Source organism: Rhododendron vialii, chromosome 5a (genome assembly GCF_030253575.1).
Source record: "Rhododendron vialii isolate Sample 1 chromosome 5a, ASM3025357v1".
Taxonomy (NCBI): domain Eukaryota; kingdom Viridiplantae; phylum Streptophyta; class Magnoliopsida; order Ericales; family Ericaceae; genus Rhododendron; species Rhododendron vialii.
The window spans coordinates 674,665-699,745 of NC_080561.1; the positions used below are offsets into that span (position 1 = coordinate 674,665).

Sequence of the window (25,081 nt, forward strand, 5' to 3'; positions counted from 1 at the left end):
ACACTCCAGTAAACTACTTCTCTACTTTATCAGTCTTGGCCGGTTTACACGATACACAATAAAATTCCTCTCCTTCTCTTCTTCCAATCAGTGTACTCTTTCAGAAATTTAAAAGCTTCTCCTGTTTCTTTTACTTCATATTAAAGGTTACTTTCTGTGGATTATTTTGAGTATCGGGAAACTACACGGTTCATGAGCTTGATTCTCTGCACATATAAAAATCTATATTGTTCTAGATTCAACTCATTTAGGGTGCATCCAAACTTGAAACAAATCTGGCCCAGCCCTTACTTTCTTTTTATGTATTTTTCATCCACATATGTGTCCTTTGCATTCTTGTTTACTTTGAGCATCATCAACTGCTTGCCAACTCATCTGTGGACTATTTTGACAGCATTTGAATGTGGTACCGAAGGAGGAGACTCAGTACTTCCTGAGCTATGTTGTTCCTCGCAAGATGGAGAGCTCATTGAAGGTATGCATGCACCGCTGTGAGCAAATTGTTATACCATGAGTACATTTTTGGTATGAAAAGTATGGCACATTTAGTGCCTTATTTTTTTTATGAAATTCCACAAAAAACATGATGTGATGTACAGTTATGAGTTCTGATCGTGAAAAATGTTCAAGTAGCAAATAAAAGACTGGATTTCTGGTTCCATTGCCCTAAACATTAACTCCTCATGTGGTTAGTACTATTGCTTATATTTTCTCTCTTTTCTAAAAATCATCTGTGCAGAATTTGTTTGCCAAGCTCCAAGTTAAGCAAAAAGAGTTTTGTATAGATGACATACAACTTGGTCTCACTACTCTTGAAGAAGTCTTCCTGAATGTTGCGGAAAAAAGCAGCACTAGAGAACCCTCTAATTGATGACGGCACGATGATTTTGACATTGGAATCAGGACTTGCATTGCTGGTAGTGTCTCTAACCTCTCCATTTCGATAAAGAAATCTAGATTTTCTTTTATCAAATCATAGGTTCTAATTGTCCATTGAATTACATTCTTTTTAATATTTTCAAATGTCTTGATCCCTCTTCCTGGATTCATTGCTCGTTAGTTTCCAGTCTTTGTGTGATATAGGGAGATAAATGAGAGAAACTTATTCATGGCAGAGCCGTGAACAAGTCCTTTACATCAGCAACCAATCGCGACCATCCAAAGGTGTTTAAACTTTTCTCCGGAAAAGTTTTTTTAAAATCCGCACCGTTTGACTGGTGAGATTCACCTCTGTAAAACCAATTTCACGGAAATCTCCTTAAAGAAGGTATTCTCGAGATAAATAGTATATGTTATTAATAAGACAATAAAATGAATGGAAGTGATGTGTAACGTAATAGAACACAGACAAAAAATCCGCACAGAATGTTGTGGCAGCCGTGAATTTTACCATTTTTGTTTTGAGAATTTATTCATTTGAAAGCTAAACATCATTCAACAAGGTCATCTGAATTGTCAACAACGTCACTTCCACATTATTCTAGCCAGGCACTCTGCAAAAAGAAGATGGAATTTTGCTTATCATTTTGCTTAGTAAGCCCAATTGGCTTGTCTATCTTCTTGAATTTATGTCGTGGGATTGATGACACAGGTACCCGTGGGAGTCGAGCATGTAGGAATTCCGGGATCAGAATCAACCCAGAACGTTAGAGGCCTCATGGTAGAGGTATACTGAGGACAAGACGCTGATGGAAACCTTTGCATTTCTGGCCACTCAGTTGAGATCCCAATCCCTGATGGTGTCGTTTGCACTTTACCTTCAACTCTTCCCAGGGAAGGTCCATGTCTTGGAATTGTGATCGGAACGCCACTAACGAGGAGCCTATTTTCTGAGACAATAATTTTGAGTGTTTGAGTCAATGAAGATGGATTCCCATATATGGTGACTATCCTGTTGGTTGTGAGATACTCCCTCTGTCCCAGTCTTTTTGTCTACTCTTTGACTTCTCATTGTCCTAAATTATTTGTCCAATTTTAGAAGACCAAGGAAGAAATCCTATAAAAATAATATTTTACCCTTCTCTCTTTCTTGAATTGATGTGACAAGTACAATTTGAATTGAAGGACATTGGTGGAAAATTTAATTTTCAAAGTATAATGATTGTATCCCCTTAATAAGTTGAATTTTCCAAATTGGACAAATAAATCGGAACGGAGGGAGTATTTTCATAATGTGTTGAGATCTTGTACTGATCATTTTACCCCTCTGAATCACAAATGGTGACTATCCTGTTGGTTGTGAGTTATTTCTAAGCCCGTTCATGGATCATCTCCTTCAAAGGAAAATTGTATATAACTTTATAAATTCTACGAACTTTAAGATTATTGTTGTAGCGACTTGTCTGTCAAACTTCAAAGAATTAGCAATTGCATCGGGATGGATGGATGGAACCAATTGATAACCATAGTTCAGTACGTAGTTCTTTGCTAGATTTAGGTAATCTTTGCTGTTTAGCCTAGAACGTACAACCTTTGTTATTATGTACCAGAATCTTGTTGAAGAAGCAATGCATTTGGTTCTTCCGTCAACTGCAAATGTCAAGTAATTGTGGCATCCAGTTCCATGGATTCGACTTTGGTGCTGATTTTTGCGATTTTTCTTTGTTTTTTGTTTTATTTTATTTTGTTGTATTTTCTTTGTTTTTTCAGATCAATGGAGTTCTGTTCCATTGTATTTTGTTTTTATTATATATTTATAGAATGATCTTGTTTGTCAAAAAAAAAGTTCCATGGTAAACGACACCATGACTTATTAAAATGAAAAATATGAAAATGTAGATACATGAACCTCAACTGATCTCATCTCATCATCTTTGATTTTTAATTGCAAAGTATAATGACGTATTCTATACATGTGTCCTGTGTCCCTCCCATCACTCCTGTCCCTTTTGGTCTTTTATGGGCCCGTTCCGTGCTCACAACAATGCTATATTATTCTTGTTTTAGATAAGCTCTCTCTATCTCATCTCTCTCTGTGGAAAAATTGAAGAAAGACTGAGGACTGATAACGACGTTATATTAGTCTTGTTTTATGTAAATTAAATTCTGGCACACTCAATACTAGTCGTCATATATTCTGCTAAATTTATTAACTATCAAACTTTGGTGACATTTATCGTACTTCCTCGATCTGTTCCATTTTAAATGTTACCTACATAAAGTCGTGTCATTTTAACTTTTCAAAAAAATTGTAATTTTCATAATCTTTTTTGGATCTTTTTTGCACCGTTTTAAAGTACTTGTCGAGATTTTTGGAACAATGCAAAACAAAATTAAAAATTAATTCCGAAAGTATTTTATTTTTCGAGATCAAAGTTACAAGGTCTCCCGTAGGGAGCATTTAAATTGGGACGGAGTGAGTATAAAAATATTGTGACGACGTTATAGTTAAAAACAGAGGTAATCATCAAACCAAACTCGTTATTGGAGTACAATTATTTTTCCCATCGTCTCTGCTTGTTGTCTCTATTATTTCGAGTCCCGGATGTTTGAAAGTGGGACTAGTGTATAACAGTAGCTAATTGGTGAGTAAAATAAATAAATAAAACTTGCTATACTTCTTGTGGGGCCTACACCACGTTATAAACCAAAAGGAAATCATACATAAGTACCAAGCATGAAACACCCTTCCATTAATGACAAAGCAATCTTGTCAAAAAAAAATATAGATAAAGTTGGTAAAATTTAAAGATGGTTACCACGGATTTGACCAAGTAAAACTGAAAGACAACAAAAAAACTGGAAATTCAAGTTGTATTAATCTCTGGACCCCATTCTGTTAAGATTCTTATTTTTTAAGTACTTATTTTTTGCTTTACAAGACAGGTCATTCTCTCATAATATATCACATTTAATTTAAAAAATAAGTCCTTATTGTCTTTAACGGAACGGGGCCATAAATCAAACTGTCCTAGAATGTGTTTAATTTGGGTGAATCACATGGTCTGTTCATATCTTTGTTGATCAGCCGAAATGCGCAAGACCCAGCAGCCCGGACCTTTCGGCCATCTCCCTGATCATCAGCGATGCAACTTGGGTCCTGGCGTGATGGTGAACAATTTGCTTGGGTTTGGCTATAAATGGAACCTTGGTTCCATATCAGATAATCAAATTAAGGAGCGTAGCAACGTAAATGCAGAAAAAGTGGAATAATCAGTTTGTGGCCGACTCTGAACCTGATAATGCCGAAATTGCTGCCAATGATACAATCCCATCCTTGTTGGAGAAAATATTGCAGGGGATAATTTTCCTTGCTTAGAAGATGGCGCAGTGGTTAAAATCCCAGTTATAGAGGTAGTGGAATCTGATGGAGGCTTTTATAACCTTTCAGAAGTAGGCTTTTTAAATGATATGGAAGTTGTGGGCCTCCAGCTAGTCCAATTGAGGAGGCTAAGGATACGGGGAAAGGAAAATGGAAGCAGAAGTCGGTAGAAAATATTTGGGCATTCCTAAGTTCAAGAGTAAAGGTGATAAAAAGAAGCAAAGTGGTGTTCTGTTTAGATTAGCTGTTGCCGCTACTGCTTTACCAATTTCTTAGGCATCAACATGAATCATCTAAATGAGGCTCAAGCTGTTTGGACCGTAAACAAGATCATGGGCCTTCGTTATTCGGGTGATGAGAAGGATCTTATTCGTCGATTTGCGAGTATGGAAGCTGAAGATGAGGAAAGCGCTAAGGCGCATGATTTTCAACATAATGATTGACTCTTAGGTATCTCTCTTTGGGTGTTGTTTTGATTTTTTAGGCTTTGCTTTTGCTGTTTTTTCTTGGTTTTGATTTGCTTGGTTGGGTGTGTCCCTTTTGGGTTTTGCTTTGGATCTTAGGTGTTAGGTGTCTCTTTAGGCGTGGTATCTTTGTTGGTTTCTTGCCAACATTGGTTTGTTATTCTCTCCCTTTGGATAAATGTTGGCTTATGATTGCTGGAGTTGTTGTCTCTCCTTGTGGGTTTTCTCTTCTTCAGCTTGAAACTGGTTTGGATCCTTTTAATTTTTGTAATCTGTTTTCAAATATTAATAAATTTTTCGCCTTTCAAAAAAATACAAACAAAGTGTAGAGCATTGAGAGAACACCTTGTAAAGCTTTGTTCTTGGCTTATAGTGATTTGCTTGCCTGATTCCTCCGTGGAGTACCTGATTATTGGGACCACGTAAAGCCTAGTTTTCTATGTGTGTTTGTATTGATCGGAAGCTAACTTACCATGCAATGACAGTAAATGTAATACATATGCTCCATGTGCAATGTTCCTCCCTCTCATAAAGTGTGTGGGGCTCATAGGCTTGATTACTTTATTTTTTAATTTTATTTTATATATGTATACGTTATTTGATTGGTCATCGATCATAGGATTATTATCACCTACTTACAGGGACGAATCCATGAATATAGCCTAGTGAGAGCACATGTTAATCATAATGGCGGAAATTCATTTTTTTTAAGTCAATCACAATAAGATCGTACAAAATTATGGCATATATTACTAACTACAAAAATTTATAACGCTTACTTTAAGTTAAATTAGGTAAAAATGAGCACAAAATCTCAAACAAAAATTTTAAAATATGTTTTAAATGAACATTGGCAAGTTTTAGAATGATCGAGCTAGTTTTGTTAATGACTTTTTTTTAAAATATTTCTCCCAGACGGTTAAAAATAAAGAGAATCAAGAAAGAATAGCTCCAAATAGACCAACAGATTGTAAAACAATAATTATGATGCACCATATGATGAAATTCAGGTATAAAACTAATTATATATGTATATTTTCGAGATATATGCAAATGTGTATATTTATATATTAGCACACTTTTATAATTATGCTAATTTATACAAAATATATTTCAATAAGATCGTACAAAATTATGGCATATATTACTAACTACAAAAGTTTATAACGCGTACTTTAAGTTAAATTAGGTTAAAATGAGTACAAAATCTCAAACAAAAATTTTGAAATATGTTTTAAATGAACATTGACAAATTTTAGAATGATCGAGCTAGTTTTGTAATGACTTTTTAAAAATATTTCTCCCAGACGGTTAAAAATAAAGAGAATCAAGAAAGAATAGCTCTAAATAGACAAATAGATTGTAAAACAACAATCATATATAATGCACCATATGATGAAATTCAGGTATAAAACTAATTATACAAGTATATTTTCGAGATATATGCAAGTGTGTATATTTATATATTAGCACACTTTTATAATTATGCTAATTTATACAAAATATATTTTAATTTCGAATGGGGCACGTGCCCCTGCGTGCCCCCTTTAGATCCATCTCTGTCTACTTGTGATACTAGGTGCATGAGCGGAGAAAGAGTATGACAAATGGGTCATGTGACCCCACTCACTTAATTAAAACTAGTATCATAATTTTTGAATTATTTTGTACACTTTTACCCCCAAGAATTAGAAAATTGCCCCGAAAGCCTCACTAAAAGTAGAATTTTTCCCTCTGCAATATATAAATATTGCCCAAAGGCAACTCATTTCTTCTTCACTTATAGTATTTTTGTAACTCAGCTCATTCAACCTGACTAACGACTAACTGTAATTTCTGGCTCCGCCTTTGACTAGGTGTGGTCCTTAAAAATAGGACTATCCCTAATAGGTATTAATGTGAGAGATCAATGTGGGATAATTGTAACCAATGAGACTTAGTCTCTCCTTGTATTTCTCCATAATATTATTAGGCAAGTCGTTAATCCCTAACAAACTAACCTCCTTATCGGAGTAAAATTCCTCTATATAAACAGTAAATTAAGCTCTTTTCCTTCCCACAAGTCAGAAACACGAGAGAGCTTAATTTGTTATTCATATTATTGTTCTTACATATATAGCAAGTGCTCCTTTATATATCTTCCTAATTCCGTGCATCATATGCGGATCATTTTTCATTGTCAATGAAGATGGATTCTCATAAATGGTAACTATCATGTTGGTTGTGAGTTACTCCCTCCTTCCCATTTTGTTAATTTGTCGACTTTTTAACTTCTCATTGTCCCAAATTGTTTGTTCAATTTTGGAAGACCAAGAAAGAAATCCAATAAAAAAATATTATTTTCCCCTTCTACGAACTTTTCTCACTTAGGAATAGACCATTTAGTAGGAAAATTATTGTTGGAGTGAATTAACAATAGCATCGGGATGGATGGAACCAATTGATAACCAGAGTTCAATAGTTCTTATCTAGATTTAAGGTAATCTTTGCTCTTTAGCCAAGTGTAGACACCCCATTCTGGACTGTCCAGATAACGTTATTTGTCGATCTTTTATTTCCCCAATGATGATTATAGTCGAAAACAGATCAAGGACAAGGGTGTGCTTAAGCCTTGAGCGTCCAAAACCCATTTCAAACCTTTCAAACCAGAGCCAAACGGCCCCAGCAAAACCCAACTGGCATACGCCAGTGTCTTGGTGACGTACGCCAGTAAGCTTCCACGTGTCAGTCATCGACCAGTGGTCCAGCTTATACTGGCGCACGCCAGTAAGAAATGGCGCACGCCAGTCAAACCCAGTCAAATCAACTTTATTCAGCCACTTGGGCGGGACTTTTGTGCCACCCTGACGTCGGCCACAGTGTCCCTGATGATTGCTTTCGGCAGGGGCGTCCCCTCTCTCTCCTACACCCCCCATCAACTAGTCCCATGCATTTAATGCATGGAAGGCCTCTTTTGTTCCTAAGACCAGCCAAACAAGGCCTGACCTTAACTGATCTCAGTCCATTTCCCCTCTATATATACTCCCCTCTCACACTCTAGCAAAGGGTTACCAAGTTCACAAAAGGGTTGGCCTCATTAAGAAGCACAAAGCTTTCTTCTCCTCTCTTCTTGCTCTCTATTTCTCTTCTTCCATTGAAAGAGAAAGGAAAACAACCCACCTCCATACACCCTGCTGATATACAGCCACCTTCTTAGCCTCCATCTTCAACCCATTAGCTCAATATCTCCTTCAAACCTCCATACAAAAGGTATACCACCTTTACGTTCTTTTCTGTTTTCGACCCCTGAGGGAAACCAGTAAGGCCCAGGCTGGTAAACAATACTAGTCCTGGCCTTGAACTGGTAAAAATACAACAATCGTATGCGACGATAATTGGCGCACGCCAGTTCCTACATGCCGTACGCCAGTCATGGCAGTATGAGCACAACTGGTGTGGGGATCATGGATCGTCATTCCTTTTGTTTTATCTTTCTGTCGATCACCTTAGCATGCTAATAACCGGTTTACTGCTTTCCATATTTAGAACTGTTTAGTGGTAAATATCTTATCTTTTTCATCTCTGTCATGTAAAGGCCTCTGGGATCTTTCTGGTCATGTTCCAGAACCCAGATGATGCAAAGCCAAACACTGGAATCAAAGGCAAAGTGGCGTACGGCAGTAATATACTGGCGTACGGCAGTAGGCTTCTGGGTCCAGTGACTGGCCTTTGCATCTGAAGCGAAAGCTAGGCCTATCTTTTGTCCCGCACTGTTTTGGGGTTTTCTGCTTTCTTTCATGGCCTAAAGCCATTCGTTTTGCCTGTGACTGTGTATATTCTGCTATAATAAACTGCGTGGTTTGCCCTGGGTGTGCGCTGGTCCTTTTCCAGAGCCCAGAGGGTTGCAAACAAAGACTGAGAGATCCAACAAGTGGAGTACGCCAGTTTATATGTGGCGTGCGCAGGTTGTATCACCATGCAGTGGCTCGACCAGTGCATGCTGGCAGAATCTGCTCACGTCACCTTGTGACAGCGTACTGCAGTTTGCTCGGGATGCTCAGTGCTTGTTCTCAATCTATACTTAGCATCGCAATCAAATCATTCATAGGCATTTTGTCATATAAACAGCAATTTGTTACCGCTTTCGCCCCCATTAACTGTTCCCCCGCCCTAACTGGCTAAAAAATGATAAAATGAGAGACAAATGCAAATGCTTTATAAACTGCCTGAGTAGAGACCGATCTCCGGATTGGGCGAGAGGGGTGCCATAAAACCCTTCCCCTCTCGTAACCTGGCTCCCGAACCTCAGATATCGAAGGTGACGACGGACCGGTCTACGCCTTTTCAAAATCAAACAAACGTGGCAAAAACGTTTTCGAGTTCGGTTCCTTGGGTGCTTTCACCGCTAAAACCCGAGTGGCGACTCTGAATCGAGGCGTTTCGCCGCGCTTTTTCCAAAATGGGCCGCGCCCAGTCTTTAAAAAGGGAACCCAAAGATCGAGCGATTTTCGGGGCGCGTGCCCACACCAAGAACGTACATCCTTTGTTACTTGCATTATGTACTAGAATTTTGTTGAAGAAGCAATGCATTTGGTTCTTCCATCAACTCTAAATGTCAATTGTGGCATGCATCCAGTTCCATGGATAAACGACAACATGACTAATTAAAATGACTAGAAAGTTTGTGTCGAAAGTTAGTCTTCCTAGATTGTGTGGTGGTGTTGTGTAAACAAGTATAGTAAGACCTTGTAATCAACAAAACTACGTTTGTTTGTTGTGTTCAACTCTACAATCCTATCCTATATGCAAGAAATTTACAAACATATCTATTGTTCGTGTTTTATTGCATTAACAGATAGAAGATGATATTAGGCTATCAGCACTGGTGGTTAATGTCTTGGCAAAGCTCTGCCGTATCATTTCTACATGGGAAATCATCCCTAGTCATGATAGTATTGATGCTGCTTACAAAGATCTTGAAGTTAAACAAGAGGTAATAAATATTTTCTTTCCAATCCTGAAGTTGGGCAACTTATACAACTTCAAAAAAGAGATAATGTTAGGGGGTTTGTGTTTAGTTTTCATATTTATGTTGTTTTATGTCTATTAACAGGCCTACGAAATTGAAGGAGTCAGATATAAAAAGGTTAGTCCTGTTTAATTTTTGTTTTTTGTTTTTCGTCTTTCCAACAAATGTTGTTCCAAGTTTTTTTTAGAGATTTTGATTAATTGCGAATTATGCACTAATTTTTCCGCCAATAATGAATAATATGCAGGGTCGTAATGAATTCGAGAGGAATGAAGCTTTTCACGTGTAGATGGCTGCCTGCGAATGGTGAACCGAAAGCTTTGGTCTTTCTCTGCCATGGTTACGGCATGGAGTCCAGCATCTCAATGAAAGGTCAATATATTTCTCTTTCATCTTTAATCGTTACTATTGAATGCCAAAACGGAGACAAAAAGAAACAGAAACAGAGCACCCTACGTCCAGGACGAAAAGGGAGTGGAACAAGGCTAGTAAAGGCAGGATATGGAGTTTATGGAATGGATTATGAAGGGCATGGGAGATCGCTTTGAAGATGTTGTTACAGACTGCTCCGACCACTACACAAGAATCTCTGGTCAGTTAGTTTCTAATATTTGAAGTTCCATCATGAGGTTTTTTTTTTTTGATACGCCACCACGAGTTGTTTGGTAGCATAGAAAATGTAGCAGAAAACAGAGTTCTTCAAAATTCTAAGCAACAGAAAGAAATCGCACAATAAATCTGCCCACGATAATTAAAAATTGCATGCTGAGAGTAAATTAAATTGGCTAACTTGGTAAGATATCGTTTTGTCGGTTTATTTTGATTTGAAATGAATATCCAAAAGGCAGTTTCTCTTACCTTTATGTTTGTGGGGAAAAAAAACACAGTTTTATGAGTTTGATATCTGATTTTATCAGTTGTTATGGTATAACAATCATTGGGGAATTTGAAGTTGTTGGGGTATTTCTAATTGTTGGATTTGGGAATTTTTGAACAGAAAAAAAGGAAAACGTGAAAAAATCGAGATTCTTGATGGGAGAATCAATGGGAGGAACAGTGGCGATTCTATTGCATTTGAAGAAGCCCAACTTTTGAGATGGTGCCGTATTGGTTGCACCCATGTGAAGGTGTGCTGCCTGCCTAGTTAGCATCACACAAAAAATAGAGAGATCCCAAATACTACCTTTTTGTGGGTTGTTAGTTTTTTTTTTTTTTAAAAGAATCACTGTGCTGATTGATTTTTAGTTTAGTCGTGCATAGATGAAACTAAAGACAATGTTGTTGTGTCAGTAAATACTCTTTCCATGGTTAAATCAACTGGATTATAGATGGAATTTCAACGATGCCATCCACATTTTCTTATTTTTTTGATAAATTTTATTTAGAAATCTTGACAAAGGGTACATCAAGATGGGGAAGGGGAATCCAACCAACGGTTTAGATGAAAAGATAAAAAAAAAAAACTGTTTGGATAAAGCCTAAACACTTCCAAACGGGCCCGGCTCCAAAAATATAACACTATAAAGGCATGGCCCAAAAGACAGCCAGCCAACCCACAGCCTAAGCCCTAACACAGAAAACATACTCTGTCGTTGCAAAACAGGTACCACACCGCCGCCATCACCGGAAACACACCACCACCACCTGACCTGCCACACCCCACCTCCACCACTCGAACGAATTTGCTGAAAAACACCAGCAACCATCTTACCAGTAGACGACACAACAAAGATTGGTGGTCTGAAATGACGCGAACTCCGTGAGATGCCGGACTCCTTTGATGGCCGCCAAGATGCCGCCATTTCGAATGTCATAAACGACCAGGAGCCCCCCCTAAACGCTGCCGTCGGATTGAAAGTTGAGAGAGAGAGTCGTTGTGGGCTGCCTATTGAACGTAGTCCTTATAATGCTGTCCACATTAGAAAAGGTAATCTTTATTCCTTTAGGACAAGTGCAAGGTCCACTGAGGAAGGTGGGTTGGTGCAATGCGTCAAAAGCGCTGCACCTCTCAGCGCTGCGTCTCATCGTCCAAAATAACGGACAGGATCAAGCACTGCAACTTGCATCGTGCTAGGGGGCGCTGTAGGGTCCCAAGGTCAGTATGTTGGAAGTTGGTACTTGTCGTTAACCATGTAAAAACCTCTTGGTACTATGGGACTTCGGTTCTATCCAATCCCCAATGTGTTATGGGACTTCGGTCCTATCCAATCCCCAATATCCACCTGAAAAAAAACGCCCAAGGGAAAAATAAAAAGGAGCCAATTTTTTCGGTCTGCCTCTTTGCATTCTTGTATTAACTCTTTTGAAACAATGTCCTCATCTATAAGTCATTTGTTTATTTTTCTTTTGTTTATTTTCTTACTTGTATGACCAATATCTTACTTAAGTCCATTGTTACATGCTGGTATGGCATACTCATGATTTACTTCGCAAGAGATTGAAAACTTATATTACTCTTCTATTAGGATCAAAAAATAAAAAATATTACTCTTCTATTACGGACGCATCAAAAATAAAATGAGTAGTCATTACGTTTTTGTGGATTTTTTTGTTCTCAAATATTTACTTTTTCTCAAAAAAAAATTACATTGCCTTCAAAACTGGCATGTGTGAAGGCCAAATCAACATACGGTTTGGCCTTTCAATTGGCAGCTGGATTGAAGCTGGTGTTGGCTTCAAAAGTGACTATTACTTGCCAAGTGGGATTTGAAGACTCCCAATAGAATATGCTGTGGAACAAAAATGTTCCAACTCTTTTTTTTTTTTACAAGGTCATTCATTCATCAACAGCCCATCGGGCAATACAGATTTCAGAAAAGATACAGGAAATAACCAAAGCTACCTAAACTTCGATCTCAGGCACCTACTGCCGAAAGCAGTACTTAAGAACCAATCTAGGTCTAGATAACAGAGGATCTAAAAGATCCACAGATCAAACCCGGCCTAAAAAATAAGCACCGTTGAAAACTGAAGGCAAGCAACAACAAATCAACTAAAATCTAACAGGTCTCATGGACAAAAACCACAAGGGTCATTGGTTTGAACAGGATAAAAATCGGAACACCACCGGACCATGGCGACCAAAGACCAGTTATCTTCCAGCCGAAACTGCGGCGCAACCCAAGCAAACACCACCAGACCACCACCAAACCCAACAGCACCATCGAAACCTACCAGCCCCAAAAACAGACAACTAGAGATCACCAACACCGGACCATTCCTCAACAGGTGCCGGGTTATTTGCCCACCACCATCACCCACCAGATCTGGAACACCCAGACTGGTACAGAACCGGACGGGGTAAACCTGCCAGTAGAAGACGGAAAGACTGCCGGAAAAAAACTAACAGACGAAAAAAAACCCTAAACCCTACTGCACACCTTATTACCTCACCTCAGGGCCAAGGCCTACGGATCCAGAGGCGACAGACGAGAACTAGACGAAGGATCCATCATCAGCCGGTGGCGCCAAATTTGAGGAGACCTCGCTGTCCACCGAACCACTGCCCCATGAATCCGAGAGCTTGAAACCAAAGGTGGGAGAGGAGAGAGGCGAGGAGGGACAAAAGGGGAGAGAGGGGGCTGGGGGAAGGAGGAGGAGGAGTGGCGGCCTCCCCCCCAAGCGGCGCTTAGGATTTTGCTTTCTAGAGACAGGCGACTGTTTCTAGAGAGAGAATAACTTGATCAGGGACAAATGTTCCAACTCTTAAAGGCATCAAGGAGAGAGTTAATGGTTGGGTCAGGTATGATGCATTTGGGAAGGCGCAAAGGCTAACAGAGATTCTGATGGCTACTAATTTGGATTGACTTTTGTCATAATGAGAAAATAGCTCATTAGTTTGGAATCAATTTCTTATCCTTGTAAAGTTCTAATTGTGGTAACTGACTCGCTACAGCAATCGACATGTTGTCACAAGACATCTATTTTCTCCGGGATCAGAATCAACCCAAAATGTTAGAGGCCTCATGGTAGAGGTATACTGAGAACAAGACGCTGATGGAAACCTCTGCATTTCTGGCCACTTAGTTGAGATCCCAATCCCTGACGGTGTCGTTTGCACTTTACCTTCAACTCTTTCCAGGGAAGGTCCATGTCTTGGAATTGTGATCGAAACGCCAGTCTTGGAATTGTAATCGAAACGCCACTAACGAGGAGCCTATTTTCGGCGACAATAACTTTGAGTGTTTGAGTCAATGAAGATGGATTTCCATATATGGTGACTATCCTGTTGGTTGTGAGATACTCCCTTCGTCCCATTCTTTTTGTCTACTCTTTGACCTCTCATTGTCCCAAATTATTTGTCCAATTTTAAAAAACTAAGGAAGAAATCCTATAAAAATACTATTTTACCTCTCTTTCTTGAATTGATGTGACAAGTACAATTTGAATTGAATGACATTGGTGGAAAATTTAATTTTCTAAGTATAATAATTGTGTCCCCTTAATAAATTGAATTTCCCAGATTGGACAAATAAATCGGGATGGAGGGAGTATCTTGATAATGTGTTGAGATCTTGTACTGATCATTTTACCCCTCTGAATCACAAATGGTGACTATCCTGTTGGTTGGGAGTTATTTCTAAGCCCATTCATTTTACGGTTATTTTTTTGAAGTGACAATTAAGAGAGAGAGTTATTTTAGTGCATGCTCGTGCCCAAAGACACGGATCAAATAATCAGCGCACATGCAAATCAACACTGTAATTATGAACAAAGTATCAACCTGTTCATGTAACACTAAGGGATCGTTCAAAATTTCAAAATAGCACACACACACACAGGGTGTTCGGTCTCAAAGAAAATCACAAGTGGGGTTCGGCTTTGGGAGCGGAGAGCTAGAAGAAGATGAGAGAGAGAGAGAGAGAGAGAGAGAGAGAGAGAGAGAGAGGAGGAGGAGGAGGAGGAGGAGAGAGAGAGAGTAAGCTATGAAATTTGAACGTGAGATCTAATTAGTGGTAATTGTGCAATTATTATTGTTTGAGAGAGAGAGAGAAGGAGAGTCGTAAGATTTATGAAGCAAATCAATGGTTAGGATTTATAGAGAGATAAAATTTAAAAACCGTTCTCCTTTATTATGTAGATATGTAGATAGAATAGAATGATTGTTTGTCAAAAAAAAGTTCCATGTTCCAGAACACCTTCTTAAAAAATAAGTACTTAATTATTTCATATTTTCAAACTCAAAAATAATATAAATGAAAAAAAAAATTTCAATTTTTTTTTCACCGTATAAAAGATCTCAATGAGATCTATTAAACAAGATCCATATTGATAGGAAAATTATTTAAGTAAACACATGATTTTTGAACTTGAAATTGCCTTCTTAAAAAATAAGTACTTATTTCTGTTTCCGGAACGGAGCCAATACTAGTCGTCATATATTCTGCTAAATTTTTTAACTATCAAACTTTGATGACATTTATTGTACTTCCTCCGTTCCATTTTAAATGTTTCCTACGTAAAGTCGTGTCATTTTAACTTTTCAAAAAAATTGTAATTTTCATAATCTTTTTTGGATCTTTTTTGCACCATTTTAAAGTACTCATCGAGATTTTTGGAACAATGCAAAACAAAATTAAAAATTAATTCCAAAAGTACTTTATTTTTTGAGGTCAAAGTTATACGGTCTCCCGTAGGGAGCATTTAAATTGGGACGGAGGGAGTATAAAAATATTGTGATGACGTTATAGTTAAAAACATATGTAATCATCACACCAAACTCTTTATTGGAGTACAATTATTTTTCCCATCGTCTCTACTGGTTGTCTCTATTATTTCAAGTCCCGGATGTTTGAAAGTGCGGCTAGCGTATAACAGTAGCTAATTGGTGAATAAAATAATTAAATATAACTCGCTACACTTCTTGTGGGGCCTACACCATGTTGTAAACCAAAAGGAAATCATATAGTAAGTACCAACTACCAAGCATGAAACACCCTTCCATTAATGACAAAGCAATCTTGTCAAAAAAAAAATTAGATAAAGTTGGTAAAATTTAAAGATGGTTACCACGGATTTGACCAAGTAAAACTGAAAGACAAAAATAAATAAATAAATAAACTGGAAATTCAAGTCCTATTAATCTTTGGACCCCATTCTGCTAAGGTTCTTATTTTTTAAGTACTTATTTTCTGTCTTATAAGACATGTCATTTTCTCATAATATATTACATTTAATTTAAAAAATAAGTCTTTATTGTCTTTAACAGAACGGAGCCGTAATCAAACTGTCCTAAAATGTGTTTAATTTGGGTGAATCACATGGTCTGTTCATATCTTTGTTGATCAGCCGAAATGCGCAAGACCCAGCAGGCAGCAGCCCGGCCCCTTCAGCCATCTCCCTGATCATCAGCGAAGCAACTTGGGTTCTGGCATGACGGTGAACAGTGTGCTTGGGTTTGGCTATAAATGGAACCTTAATTGTTTCCATATCAGAAAATCAAATTAAGGAGTGTAGCAATGTAAATGCAGAAAAAGTGGAAGTGGCCGACTCTGAACTTGATAATGCCGAAATTGCTGCCAAGGATACAATCCAATCTTTGGATGACGTTGGAGAAAATATTGCAGGGGATAATTTTCCTTGCTTAGAAGATGGCGCAGTGGTAAAAATCCCAGTTATAGAGGTAGTGCAATCTGATGGAGGCTTTTATAACCTTTCAGAAGTAGGCTTTTTAAATGATAAGGAAGTTGAGGGCCTCCAGCTAGATGTGTATCTCAATCCAATTGGGCAGGGAGGATACCGGCAAAGGAAAATGGAAGCAGAAGTTGGTAGAAAATATGTTGGGTATTCCTAAGTCCAAGAGTAAAGGTGGTAAAAAGAAGCAAATTAAGTGGTGTTCTGTTTAGATCAGTTGTTGCCACTGCTGCTTTATCAATTTCTTTTGAAGGCATCAACAAGAATCATATAAATGAGGCTCAGGCTGTTTGGATCGTAAACAAGATCATGGGCCTTCGTTATTTGGGTGATGAGAAGGATCTTATTCGTCGATGTGCGAGTATGGAAGTTGAAGATGAGGAAAGGGCTAAGGCGCATAATTTTCAACATAATGATTGACTCTTAGGTGTCTCTCTTTGGGTGTTGTTTTGATTTTTTAGGCTTTGTTTTTGCTGTTTTTTCTTGGTTTCGGTTTGCTTGGTTGGGTGTGTCCCTTTTTGGGTTTTGGGTGTGTTCCTTTTGAATTTTGCTTTGGATCTTAGGTGTTAGGTGTCTCTTTAAGAGTGGTATCTTTGTTGGTTTCTTGCCAACCTTGGTTTGTTATTCTCTCCTTTTGGATCCGTGTTGACTTATGATTGCTGAAGTTGTTTCCCCTTGTGGGTTTTCTCTTTTTCAGCTTGAAGCTGATTTGGATCCTTTTAATCTTTGTAATTTATTTTCAAATATTAATAAATTTTTTGCCTTCAAAAAAAATGCAAAAAAAGTGTAGATCATTGAGAAAACACCTTGTAAAGCTTTGTTCTTGGCTTATAGTGATTTGCTTGCCCGATTCCCCCGTGGAGTACCCGATTATTGGAAACCACGTAAAGTCTAATTTTCTATGTGTATTTGTATTGATTGGAAGCTAACTTACCATGCAATGACAGTAAATGTAATACATGTGCTTCATGTGCAATGTTCCTCCCTATGATAAAGTGTGCGGGGCTCATAGGCTTGATTACTTTATTTTTTAATTTAATATTATATATGTATACGTTATTTGATTGGTCATCGATCATAGGATTATTATCATCTACTCGCAGGGACGGATCCATAGATATAACCTAGTGGGGGCATTTGTTAATCATAATGGCGAAAGTTCATTTTTTTTAAGTCAACCACAATAAGATCGTACAAAATTAAGGTATGCATTACTAACTACAAAAGTTTATAACGCGTACTTTAAGTTAAATTAGGTAAAAATGAGCACAAAATCTTAGACAAAAATTTTAAAATACGTTTTAAATGAACATTGATAAATTTTAGAATGATCGAGCTAATTTTGTTAATGACTTTTTTTAAAATATTTCTCCCAGACGGTTAAAAATAAAGAAAATAAAAAAAGAATATCTCCAAATAGACAAATAGATTGTAAAACAACAATTATAATGCACCATATGATGAAATTTGGGCATAAAATTAATTAGATATGTATATTTTTGAGATATTGTAGACACCTCATTCTGGACTGTTCAGATAACACTATTTTTCGATCTTTTGTTTCCCCAATGATGATTATGGTCCAGAACAATCTGAGGACGATGGTGTGTTTGAGCTTTGAGCGTCCCGAACCTCATTCAAACCCATTTCAAATCCTTCAAACCAGAGCCAAACAGCCCCAGCAAAACCAAACAGGCTTACGCCATTGATTCCCTGGCGCACGCCAGTTAACTGCCACGTGTCGGTCTTCGACCGTTGACCCAGTTGTCAGTGGCGCACGCTGGTCCATATGTGGCGCATGCCAGTCAATGCCAGTCAAATCAACTTTATTCAGCCACATGGACGAGACTTTTGTGCCACCCTGACATCGGCTACAGTCTCCCTGATGATTGCTCTCGGCAGGGACGTTCCCCTCTCTCTCCTACACCCCCCATCAACTAGTCCTATGCATTTAATGCATGGGAGGCTCCATCTCTTACCCAAACCAGCCAAACAAGGCCTTGATCCAACTGATCTCAGTCCCTCTCTCCTCTATAAATACCCCCCTTGCATTCATTTGCAAGGGGTTAGCCACATTAAGGAGTGCAATTCTTCTCCTTCTCTCCTCTTACTCTCTATCTCTCCTCTTCCATTGAAAGGGAAAAGATGGTTGCTCACTTCCATACACCCCACTGATGTCCAGTCACCATCTAACCTCCATCTTCAACCTTTAAGCTCAAATACCACCTTCAAAATCTCAATACAAAAAGGTATACCACCTTTGTGTTCCATTCTGTTTTCAGCTCCTGAGGGGAACCAGCAAGGCCCAGGCTAATAAGCAATACTAGTCCTGGCCTTAAACTGGTAAAATACGACAATCGTATGAGATGAAGTATGGCGCACGCCAGTACCGTAATGCCGTACGCCAGTCATGGCAGTGCGTGCAATGTTGGCGTGGGGATCATCGATCATCATTTTTGCTTACTTACATTTCTGTCAATCACCCTTGCATGCTAATAATCAGTTTACTGCTTTCTATATGTTTAGAGTTGCTTAGTTGTAATGGTTAATGCTTACTTCTTATCTGTTTAGAAGGCCTCTGGGATCCTTCTGGTCATGATCCAGAGCCCAAATGATGTAAAGCCAAGCACTGGGTAATAAAGCTAACCGGCGTACGGTCTCATATGACTGGCGTACAGCAGTTGTTCCAAAGATCCAGTGGCTGGCCCTTGCATATTAGTTTAATCTTGGCCTATTTCCTGTCCCCACACTGTCTTTGGGGTATTCTGTTTTCCTTCATGGCTTGAAGCCATCCTATCTGTCTGTAACTGTATATTCCATGTTCTATTAAACTGCGTGGTTTGTCCTGGGTGTGCGCTGGTTCCTTTTCAGAGCCCAGAGGATTGCAAACAAGGACTATGAGGCCAGATAAGTAGAGTACGTCAGTTTAAGTGTGGCGTGCGCAGGTCTGATCAGCATACAGTGGCCCGGCCAGTGCATGCTGGTGCGAAGCCTGCTCATTCCCCTCTTAAGCAGCATACTCCAACTCATTCTGGTTGCTCAGTGCTTGTTCTCAATCTATGTTTATTATTGCGAGCAAGTCATCCATAAAGCATTTCGTCACATAAATCACAACTTGTTACAGTTTTAATCCCCATTATTTGTTCCCCCTCCCTAACTGGTTAGAAAAATGATCAAGTAAGAGAAAAATGCAAATGTTTTACAAAGCAAAATGCCTGAGTAGAGACCGATCTCCGGATTGGGCGAGAGGGGTGCCATAAAACTCTTTCCCTCTCGTAACCTGGCTCCCGAACCTCAGATATCGAAGGTGACGACGGACCGGTCCATGCCTTTTCAAAATCAAACAAACGTGGCAAACGTTTTCGAGTTCGGTTCCTTGGGTATTTCACCGCTAAAACCCGAGTGGCGACTCTGAATTGAGGCGTTTCGCTGCGCTTTTCTGAAAGAGGGCCGCACCCAGTTTTGCAAAACGAAAATTTCCGGGGGCGCGTGCCCACAGATATATGCAAGTGTGTATGTTTATATATTAGCAGCTTTCATAATTATGTTAATTTATACAAAATATATTTTAATTTTAAGTGGGGCACATGCCCCGCATGCCCCCTTTAGATCCGTCCCTGCCTACTTGTGATACTAGGACTCCATTTCGGAATGTAAAATAAGTTCTTATTTTTTAGGGAGGCAATTTCAAGCTAAAAAATAATGGGCTTATTGAAATCTAAAAATATGCAATATGGATCTTATTTGAAAGATTCCGATGAGATCTTTTATACGAGGCAAAAAAAATTTAAAAATTATTTTTTATTTACACTATTTTTTAGTTTTAAAATGTGAAATAAGTACTTATTTTTTAAGAAGATGTTCTGGAACGGGGCCTAGGTACATGAGCAGAAAAAGAGTATGACAAGTGGGGTCATGTGACCCCACTCACTTAATTAAAACTAGTACCATAATTTTTGAATTATTTTGTACACTTTTACCTCCCAAGAATTAGAAAATTGCCCCGAAAGCCTCACTAAAAGTAGAATTTTTCCTTCTGCTATACGAAAACTATGAGGTGTTTTTTTAAATGTTTTTTTGGGTGTTCCAAGAACCGCCCCATATATATATATATATATATATATATATATATATATATATATATATATATTTTCCCAAATGCAACTCATTTCTTCTTTGCTTATGGTATTTTTGTAGCTCAGCTCATTCAACCTGACTAACTGACTAACTGTAATTTCAGGCTCTGCCTTTGACTAGGTGTGGTCCTTAAAAATAGGACTATCCCTAAGAGGTATTAATGTGAGAGATCAACGTGGGATAATTGTAACCAATGAGACTTAGTCTCTCCTTGTATTTCTCCATAATATTATTAGGCAAGTCGTTAATCCCTAACAAACTAACCTCCTTATCGGAGTAAAATTCCTCTATATAAACAGTAAAGCTCTTTTCCTTCCCACAAGTCAGAAACACGAGAGAGCTTAATTTGTTATTCATATTATTGTTCTTACATATATAGCAAGTGCTCCTTTATATATCTTCCTAACTCCCTGCGTCATATGCGGATCATTTTTTCGTTATCAATGAAGATGGATTCTCATAAATGGTGACTATCATGTTGGTTGTGAGTTACTCCCACCATCCCGTTTTGTTAATTTGTCGACTTTTTAACTTCTCATTGTCCCAAATTGTTTGTCCAATTTTAGAAGACCAAGAAAGAAATTCCATAAAACAAATATTATTTTGCCCTTCTACGAACTTTTCTCACTTAGGAATAGACCTTTTAGTAGGAAAATTATTGTTGCTGCGAATTAACAATAGCATCGGGATGGATAGAACCAATTGATAACCGGAGTTCAGTAGTTAGATTAAAGGTAATCTTTGCTCTTTAGCCAAGAACGTACAACCTTTGTTACTTGCATTATGTTCCAGAATTTTGTTGAAGAAGCAATGCATTTGGTTCTTCCGTCAACTCTAAATGTCAAATAATTGTGGCATGCATCCAGTTCCATGGGTAAACAACAACATGACTTATTAAAATGACTAGAGAGTTTGTGTCCAAAGTTAGTCTTCCTAGATTGTGTGGTGTTGTTGTGTAAACAAGTATAGTAAGACCTTGTAATCAACAAAACTACGTTTGTTTGTTTGTTGTGTTCAACTCTATAATCCTATCCTATATGCAAGAAATTTACAAACATATATATTGTTCTTGTGTTTTATTGCATTAACAGATAGAAGATGATATTAGGCCATCAGCACCGGTGGTTAATGTCTTGGCAAAGCTCTGCCATATCATTTCTACATGGGAAATCATCCCTAGTCATGATAGTATTGATGCTGCTTACAAAGATCCTGAAGTTAGACAAGAGGTAATAAATATTTTCTTTCCAATCTTGATAGTTGGGTGACTTATACAACTTCAAAAATAAGATATTGTCAGGGGGTTTGTGTTTAGTTTTCACATTTGTGTTGTTTTGTGACCATTAACAGGTCTACGAAATTGAAGGAGTCAGATACAAAGAGGTTAGCCCTGTTCAATTCTTGTTTTTTTTTTTCCGTCTTTCCAACAAATGTTGTTTCAATTTTTTCAGAGATTTCGATTAATTGTGAATTACGCACTAATTTTTTCAGGGGGTTTGCGTTTAGTTTTCACATTTGTGTTGTTTTGTGACCATTAACAGGTCTACGAAATTGAAGGAGTCAGATACAAAGAGGTTAGTCCTGTTCAATTCTTGTTTTTTTTTTTTTCATCTTTCCAACAAATGTTGTTTCAATTTTTTCAGAGATTTCGATTAATTGTGAATTACACACTAATTTTTTCTGCCAATAATGAATAATATTTAGTATTTCGTAATGAATTCGAGAGGAATGAAGCCTTTCACGTGTAGATGGCTGCCTGCGAACCGTGAACCGAAAGCTTTGGTCTTTCTCTACCATGGTTACGGCATGGAGTCCAGCATGCATCTCAACGAAAGGTCAATATATTTCTCTTTCATCTTTAATGGTTACTATTGAATGCCAAAACGGATACAAAAAGAAACGGAAACAGAGCACCCTACGTCCAGGACGAAAAGGGACCGGAGCAAGGCTAGCGAAGGCAGGATATGGAGTTTATGGAATGGATTATGAAGGGCATGGGAGATCATCTGGTCTTCCGGGATATATACCTAGCTTTGAAGATGTTGTTACAGACTGCTCCGACCACTACACGAGAATCTCCGGTCACTTAGTTTCTGATATTTGAAGGTCCACCATGAGTTTTTTTTTATCCGCCACCACGAGTTGTTTGGTAGCATAGAAAATGTAGCAGAAAACAGAGTTCTTCAAAATTCTAAGCAACAGAAGGAAATCGCACAATAAATCTGCTCACGATAATATTGCATGCTGAGTAAATTAAATTGGCTGACTTGGTAAGATATCGTTTTGTCGGTTTATTTTGGTTGGAAATTAATATCCAAAAGGCAGTTTCTCTTCCTTTTATGTTTATGGGGAAAAAATACAGTTTTTTGAGTTTTTATATCTGATTTTATCAGTTGTTATGGTATAACAATCATTGGGGAATTTGAAGTTTTTGGGGTGTTTCTAATTGTTGGATTTGGGAATTTTTGAACAGAGAGGAAGAAAAACCTGAAAAAATCGAGATTCTTGATGGGAGAATCAATGGGAGGAACAGTGGCGATTCTATTGCATTTGAAGAAGCCCAACTTTTGGGATGGTGCCGTATTGATTGCACCCATGCGTAAGGTGTCCTGCTTGCCTGGTTAGCATCACACAAAAATAGAGAGATCCCAAATATTACCTTTTCATGGGTTGTTAGTTTTTTTTTTTTTTTTTTTTAAAGAATCACTGTGCTGATTGATTTTTAGTTTAGTCGTGCATAGATGAATAGGAAAAGCAAAATTGAGAATGATGAGTGATTAAGTAGTTTCGATTGCTTAAACTTGAAGAAAGTATAGACAATGTTGTTGTATCAGTAAATACTCTTTCCATGTTCTAAATCAACTGGAATATAGATGGCATTTCAATAAAGCTGTCCACATTTTCTTATTTTTTTGATAGGCAAAAATTTTATTCAGAAATCTTGACAAATGGTACATCAAGATGGGGAAAGGGGAATCCAATCGAGTGTTGGAGGAAAGATATATAAAAAAAGGAAGGGGAAATGACGGTCCATGACGTATTTTGATAATTAATACCCACTAAGGGCATGCTAAGAACATTTGTTAATGTTGAAAATGTCCATAGCGGGTATTAATTATCAAAACACATCCTGGGCCACACCCCACCCCCACCACTCGAACCAATTTGCTGAAAAACACCAGCAACTACCTTACCAGTAGACGACGACAAAGATTGGTGGTCTGAAACGGTGCAAACCCCTCGAGATGCCGGACATTCACGGTACATTGTTGCACGTGTACATTGACTAGTTATGGCTCTATTTCGTTAGTATATCCGAACAAGATTGAACCAAGCTCGAGTGTTTGTTTGATGGAACAACTCAGCGCCTTTAGTAATGGCAAGTTAATTGATTTCAAAACCACATCTTGCGATATCTATTGAGCAGCTGTACAAAAGTGTTTGTATCCGGGATGCAAAGCTCGGATCCATTCATTCCATCCCCGTTCAGGCCTAGCTTTCTCTTCTACGGTGATGGGTCTCAGAACGATTCCGAATTACGATTCTGTTCCGGAGGAAGTTTTAGTGGTGTGGGTGTGAGTATAGGGGATCACTCCCCCTTGTGTAAAAGTGCAGGTGTGCACTGTGTGTGTGAGTGCTGGAGACAGTGAGAGGCAGAGAGAGAGTTGAGCGGAGAGGCTCCCCTTCGGGGGAGCGGGGCTCCTCGGAGATGCCCGGAGAGACTGTCGGAGAGCCACCGGAGTGAGGGAGAGAGAGAGGAGTGGGGAAGCCGGAATGTGGCTATCCCGGTGAGGTTTTTCATACTTGTATATGTGATTTATACATAGTGGAGTTTTCCTCGGATATTTCTCGTTTGTGCTTGGTTTATTTTCGTGCTTGTGCTTGGAGGTGTGAATCGGGGTCGGGGTCTCGACCCAACAGTGGTATCAGAGCTGGAGTTGCTGGTTCGGAGCTGCGGCTGTGCAGCGGATTACACCGGAGGAGCACGGACAGCACGTCGGAAGAAGCACGGAGCACCTCTCTTGCTGGGTTCTCGGTTGAGCCATCTGAAAACTCAATCGGACCAGTAAGGGTTGTGCACCTCACTGAGACGAGTCTATAGGAGGTGACGGGGTCGAGTTTCGTCACCGGATGAAGGCTCGGGAGCCATTCGATCGCAGTGGGCGGAGTCGGCGACGGGCAGAGAGGCTGTTTTGAAAAGCCCGAGATCGTGGATGATCGAAGACGAGTTTTGAGCACTGGGTTGTGTTCACCTCGAGGAGACGATCACGGATTGGGGTAGCACGTCGCCGGAGGAGCTCGGAGGCGGCGGCAATGGCCGGTCGAAGGCAGCGGCGAGCGGCGGAGAGGCGGTTCAAGGGTGGTTCGTACCAGGAGTCGTCGGATGCGAGATTAGAGCACGGGGTTGTGTTCGTCTCGTCGAGACGAGCTCAAGAGTGGTCGGAAAATCACCGGGCGACGCCGGAGTAGGCCGCACGCGCGGCCAGAAGCAGCGGCGCGTGGTCGCGCGTCAGATCTACGTGGTGCGTAAGCCGCACGCGCAGGAGTTGGGCTGGCACACGCCAGCACATGTTGGGC

General features: G+C 39.0%; 2 protein-coding genes across 3 annotated transcripts; both read left to right on the forward strand.

The window, feature by feature from the left end:
* The first annotated feature begins 20 nt into the window (after nt 1-20).
* On the forward strand, nt 21-23,388 carry LOC131325313 (caffeoylshikimate esterase-like). The gene is made up of 8 exons (XM_058357503.1): nt 21-252; nt 395-475; nt 740-917; nt 9,560-9,697; nt 9,818-9,850; nt 9,981-10,105; nt 22,429-22,584; nt 22,977-23,388. Exons 4-8 carry the CDS (start codon nt 9,567-9,569, stop codon nt 23,126-23,128), a joined length of 597 nt encoding a protein of 198 aa, XP_058213486.1. The 5' UTR covers nt 21-252; nt 395-475; nt 740-917; nt 9,560-9,566; the 3' UTR covers nt 23,129-23,388.
* On the forward strand, nt 20,839-22,417 carry LOC131325315 (uncharacterized). Of its 2 annotated transcripts, none has more exons than XM_058357506.1 (4): nt 20,839-20,969; nt 21,595-21,732; nt 21,854-21,886; nt 22,208-22,417. In XM_058357506.1, the coding sequence occupies exons 1-4, from the start codon at nt 20,967-20,969 to the stop codon at nt 22,376-22,378; spliced, it is 345 nt and encodes a 114-aa protein (XP_058213489.1). In that variant the 5' UTR covers nt 20,839-20,966; the 3' UTR covers nt 22,379-22,417. The 2 variants fall into 2 exon arrangements, with proteins under 2 accessions (XP_058213489.1, XP_058213488.1); XM_058357505.1 differs by having other exon boundaries at nt 20,840-20,987.
* Nucleotides 23,389-25,081: the final 1,693 nt, after the last annotated feature.